Source organism: Amblyomma mixtum, chromosome 6, assembly GCF_055824585.1.
Source record: "Amblyomma mixtum isolate Tamu chromosome 6, ASM5582458v1, whole genome shotgun sequence".
In the NCBI taxonomy this organism is placed as follows: Eukaryota; Metazoa; Arthropoda; class Arachnida; order Ixodida; family Ixodidae; genus Amblyomma; species Amblyomma mixtum.
In genome coordinates, this window is record NC_143017.1 from 2,615,438 (window position 1) to 2,621,437 (window position 6,000).

Sequence of the window (6,000 nt, forward strand, 5' to 3'; positions counted from 1 at the left end):
TTCCCAGTCGTGGATATTGCTGTGGTTTCTTTTTGCTGGCTTCGGATCTCCAGACATGCATCGGCAAGAAACGAACGATTTTGCTAGGCCCTGAACCTCCTGATTAGTGTTTTCGTACTAAAAAAAGAACATAAACAAGAATGGAGAAGATGGAGACGTGCAGCTCGGTTAATACATAGCCAGTTACGATGTCTAAACACGTTTCGCCATATAAGAGAATGAAAGGAACTTTCGTGGATCGCTAAGACACTCGCCACTACGGATTGTAGCTTTGAACTTTAGGCAGGGACGTAACCTTTTCACTCTTTCAATAGCTTCTCGAAAAGTCCGCTTGGATCTTATGAATAAGTTTCGCCTCTCGTACTAATCTGTCGTGGTGAGTGCGGAATTTTGATTACAGCATAGTAACTTCCAAACAATTGCAAGCATGACCAGAATGTTAACGCTCCTCGATGAGGGGAGCCCAGGAGAGATTTAGTGTGCGAGCGACGGTTATTAAACCTTATTTGTGCGGCAGCGTCAGAGCGAACGCTACGAGGAGAAGCCGTGCGCGTTACCACACTAATTCAGGATTGGTCTACAGGGGTGTGACGTCATACGCTAAGCTGTGGAAAGAGAATGGTTAATACATCAGGCAAAACGTAGCTATGACATGGTAGTACGGCTGAAGTGTCATTAAGACAAAAGAATGCCAATTAATTGTGCTAAAAAGAAAATTGGGGTAATTGGTCGGTAATACGCTAACTCTAGGCCAATGGGGCGCGTTCTTTCGACTTGGTTAAATGGAAGCGTTGTGTGCTTTGTTGCGTGTCACGGGATATGCCTACTGATTTATGCTAATGCGTGCGCAATTAGAAACGGCGTGTAATTAAGAAAGACCGTAGCAAATTGCAATTAATGTTGTTGCGTCATGCTTTTGAAGCGGAGCTGAAGTGCTTTCCTAAATTTTCTGAGGGCTATTTTCTGCTTGGCTGAAATTTTAGTCTACATGCTGGACACTAAGACGGTATCCCAAATATGAGCTGCCGCAAGTGAAATCACCTTCTGTAACGAAAACTAGGGATGTGGTGCACAGGACGGTCTCTATACTATCAACTGAGCGTGGGTTTCACAATGAGCATGATTAGAGTGTGATAAACCTGTTGCCAGAAGATTGCCAGCATTTGTCGACGAAACAGTATCCCGGAGGTATTGTATATCAGCTGAACAGGACCGGCAGTGACTCAGAAAAAAAAAACAAATTATAGAGCGCTCAATTTTTGTGAGCGTGTTGCTGTTGGAAATTGGTTTTTGAGAAAACGAAATGCCTCACATCTCGGTGGACACCTGAACAGCGCTGTAAGTTAGGAAGATGGGAGTGAAAGAACAGAGAAACAGGCGCTGTAGTGGAGATGTCCGGAATAATTTCGACCACCTGGGGGTATTTAACGCGCACTTACATCGCAAACCACATGGCCGCCTTTTGCGCTTCGCCTCCAACGAAACGCGGCCGCCGCGGTCGGGTTCGAACCCGGGTGTTCCGGTTCGGTCGACGAGTACCTTATCCCCTAAGCCACCGCTTCCGGTATATGAGCTTCTTGTAATGTCGTTTTGGACTGGAGGAGACGTTACGTAGAGGCAGAGGGCACGCCGAACCCTGATATAAACTCGAAGGCCATCGCAAAATCATTCATTAAGATTTATCGAGATCGTAGAATCAAGAATATAACGAACCCATGCTAGCGACGCATGACTGCCAGCCATGTGCCGGCCGCCGGCGTCCTATCTAAACAGCGATAGGTAGGAGTAGTCTGCCTTAACCATGTAATACAAGGAATCACCGGAGCTAAAAGAGTAATACTCTAACACTCAATTTTCAAAGGGATCTGTCCTCTATATTACCAACTGTTTTAGTTGTCCGGGTTCGAAATATGCGCGCTCGTGTGCATTAGCGCAAGAATGGTGCAATGAGATTTCTTTGAAAACTCAGGGCTGTGGAATGCAGGTCGCAGTTCACTTTGTCTCTCGCATGTTTTCGGCCACTTAGAGATAGAGCTCAGATTGTCGCAAGGCTTGCAATGTGTGGCTGGTATTTACGCCTCAATAGGCCCCCTTGAAGCTCTGCAGAGTTCCAATGGAAATCTTTCTTTGCCCATATGCGCCTAAACTTTGCGTCTGGCTACATGAGCAGGGCAGAATGGTGGGCCTGTTGGTAAGACATGTCAAGGGAGAAAACCAGCCAAAAAAAGACGGAAACACAAGAAGAGAACGACACAGGACAACGGCTGGACTAACAACATGAGATGCCAGTTATGTTTTATTCGTAGTGCCGCTGCTCTCCATATGCAGATATGGTGGTCTGCAAACGACCTTGCGTTAAAGCTTAGTGACAAGACTGCGTCCAAGTGCATAGCCCGTATATTGACAAGTTGTTCGCAACTCTAAGCGATAGCAAGTGCAACCGCGACTGCACTGAATGAAAACGTACACGGAATTCATTATTGCACAGCCAATTTTACAGGGAGCGTAAGACTGCTTAAGACATAGCCTTTTGAGTTATAAGAGCGATATTTTCAGCATAGCACGTCAACGCTGTAGTACATCACAAAACAGCTGCGATGTGCTAACAAGAGGACCCTTTATCTAACATTGAATTGATAAGTTTTGGAATATTACTTATGGGCTCGTTAATTATTGAGTGGAGTGCAGCCTGCGGTAAGTAATATCGATATCATTTGTGGGGATTGAGCTTCTTGGGCTGCCCGAATTTGCGCCCGCTTCCGCCGTTTCGTTCGTTAGAGAGACCCCCCGTGGGGTTTCCGCGAGCGGAATGTGGGCAGCCGCGCTGCATGTCGTCCCTTGCAAGGGAAGCTCTACCGAGAACCGCAGTAAATCACCCTCTCTTCCGTTCTTCCCGCTTCGACCTCGCGTCCCCATTGGGTCACGCCGAGTGACAGTTGGGGGCATTGTTTCGGCGAGAGGCCCCGAGCGGGAAATGGAACGGGGAGATCGCCACCGACTCGGGCAGCAGAAAGAAGCGTAGAGTTTGGCTCCCGGGTGCCTCGGCCTTTGCCCGGGGCCCAAGAGCGCGGGTGCTTTAACGTGCGCATCTAGTATGTATGCTTGAGTCCTGGCCCGAACCTCCGGAGTCGTGTAGCCCGCCTGTGCGGCGCAGACGCGCTCCGGATTCGGTAGGGCCTGATTTGGCTGGTTCTCCGTCATCGCCGGCCATTGCCGGTGACGACGCACGATGAGCCATCGATGTGCGACCTGCGTCGTCAAGATGTGCTCCGCGTATACCCCATCCTTCCTCGTGTTGCGCTGCGCGCGATTTGACCCTTTGGTTGGCCGCACGGCAGGCGATCGCTTAACTTAGCTGTGCTGTCACGCGCGTATATGTAGTCTCTGCTTTGCGCGCGCGGCTCCGCGGGCCCGCTTTCGGGTGCGGCGCCGGGGCTATGGGTTTCACCGAGGTCTGGGGATTAGTGCAGTGTTATGTAATGCAGCTGTCTGTGTAATAAACACTTGTACTCTCAAATAACTGCGCCTTCCTTCCTTCGGAGCGAGAGCGCAGGCGCGCACCAAACGCTGGCAGTGCCCTCAGCTTGCCCGAACCCCCGATATGTGGGTGAAGTGCCACCTAATTAGCACACCGTCACTCCGGTGTTGACGATCCCACACATTGTTTAGAAATTCGGATATGGGTTTACCCTCGGCGTTATGGCCCAATAACTACTGGCTACATCGTGACAAAATAATTGCGCTTTCGGGAAGACTGCGGGCAAAGGAATTTCTCTGGTGGACTGACGCGACAAAATAGCCAAAATGTGTAGTGCCAGAGCTAAAAGCTCAACCAGGTTTTCGAAATTCGAAAAACTGATATGGATAGTACATACTGCAGGATACACGGCCCTCAGCAATTAGCAAGCCTAACAGTAACAGTTCAAAACTTAACTATTCATTAAGAATTTCCCAGCCTGTTAGCAGGTTTTAGCTTTTGCTGGTGTACTGCACCGCTGACAGTGCTGTAGCGAAAAAATCGGGAAAACGAGTCAAAAAGATTGCTCACTCTAATAATAACGAACCTTTAAAATAAATATTCACTCATTATGATTTATTCCTGTTCATCTTTAACACCCTCATTAAATTTTAATGCCTCTTTTGTATGACTTCTCCCATTAGACGGCGCGTACGCAGGCAGCACCGTGTAAAAACGGCAGCCAAGTTAAGAAGCCCGCCTTTCCTGTAATTGGGACCGCTACTCGGCAATTAAGTGGACTCTGCATGAAGTGCGTAAAAACAAATTGTAGGGGGAGTTTTATTCGCTCGTCGTGGAGTCTCATCTGTACTTAGCAAAGTCATTTGCAAAAAGATGCACTGTCTGCCACAACCACAATGGCTAACAATGAATAGAAGAGTTGGAATGCGTACATCGATTCGAGCCAATATCGTACATTCTTCCGGAGAGCTCGTTCTCTTCAGAAACAGGGAGTACTCAAAATCTGCCTCTCAGGTACACGGACCTGAATACTGCAGACCAAAAGTCCTCACCACGCCGTCTTCATCGTCGGCGAAGGCCAGCCGGCAGAGATAGGGGGCGCCACTCGAAGCCAACCAGCTCGGTTTTCCGTGCTGCGGCAGCAGGTTGCTCGTCCACTGTGCCGCCACGAGACAGGTAGAGCAGTCACCGCCACGCCGAGTTTATTGCTTTCCAGACGCGCCAGAGAGCAGCATGCAGCAATGTTCTTTGCTCTTAAAGACTCAGAGGCGTTTTTAAGAAGCGAATCGGTGAAACTGAAACCAGATACAAGCGCTATGGACACATTGGCACCGTGAGCTACGCTACATTACAGAGGCAGCGCCCACCTCCTGTACATGTTCGGAAACATACTTGGCGCATTTTCGCAGTGCGAGTATGTTGAGAGTCAAACTGTGACGAACGTCACTGATATGTTCAGCATTTACCTGCTGTGCGACCTTGCTACACATGGCGACGCCTTTTATAGTGACAGGCGAATTGAGTAGCAGAAATCCGATGCTGTCTTGCACTTCGGTTCCGACCACAAAGTCTGGAATGCAGAAGGACGACACTAAGCTTACACACAGGCGACTGGCGCAGGAAGAGTCAGCGGATGAAAAAAAAACAACAACAAATGCTTGGCACAGGCGACCAGCTCACAGGGACGGGAAGAAATGCGATACTAGTCGCCGCAGCGCCGCTACTTTCACACATGGGAGAAAGGATTTAACATCAGGGCGCAGGCAAATTATTCCCGACTTGACCTCGCAGCGACTTTGCTCTGGCAATAAGGCGTTAGTTCGCGGCCAAGCGATTCCTATTACATTGAAAGTGTTTCCTATGATAATATGAAACCAAAAAATGTTGTTGCAATACGCACCTAATTTTGAGATATATCTATTGTCAACTTCCTGGAAGTATCCTTCGAGGAACAGAAAGAACTTTTTGACTGCCTCTCTGAGGTCCGTGTCTTCGTTTTCAGCAAACTGCCTCACCAACTGCACGCGCAAAGCAGACAAGAAACGCATTCACACAGCAGCTACTTACTTATCAGTGGCATCTCATTTTATGACCTTTTTCTTGTTAAATGTTCCCGTCCTCCAGCGCTATTGTGTGTGTTCTACTAAGGCAGGCTCTTGGCGGAATGTCGGCTATTCATCCTTGTGCATTCGTAAATACTGTGGATTGCTGTAGACTAAAACACTAGTGCATTAAACAGAACAACATTGAAGCACGCAGCTTTCCTCGCGAATTGTGTGTGATCACAGTATTAGCAAAATTTGATAATGTTTAAAATATGGCATGTAAATCGCCAAACTCATTCCATCTATTGGTCTGTATCGGGTGCCTCGCGTCTTCTGTATTCGCGTGTTTCACACCATACACCGATCCTCCTCTCTCTGTGCCCATAGCAGGGCTCGGTTTTCCGATTATCGCCGGCCTTCCACGATCTCCTCTCAGGGCAGATCGTGCCATGCGCTTTGAATGTTTGCAGAAGAGTA

At 48.4% G+C, this 6,000-nt stretch overlaps 1 protein-coding gene across 1 annotated transcript in view; it reads right to left on the reverse strand.

The window, feature by feature from the left end:
* Window positions 1-4,968, reverse strand: part of LOC149338093 (uncharacterized) — a 163,723-nt gene extending 158,755 nt beyond the window's left edge. Inside the window, exons 1-2 of the mRNA XM_089550269.1 lie at window positions 4,945-4,968; window positions 4,534-4,635 (exon numbers count right to left, since the gene is read on the reverse strand). Coding sequence (XP_089406395.1) covers window positions 4,534-4,635; window positions 4,945-4,968 — 126 coding nt within the window. The remainder of the gene's footprint in view (window positions 1-4,533; window positions 4,636-4,944) is intronic.
* Between the last annotated feature and the right edge of the window lie 1,032 nt (window positions 4,969-6,000).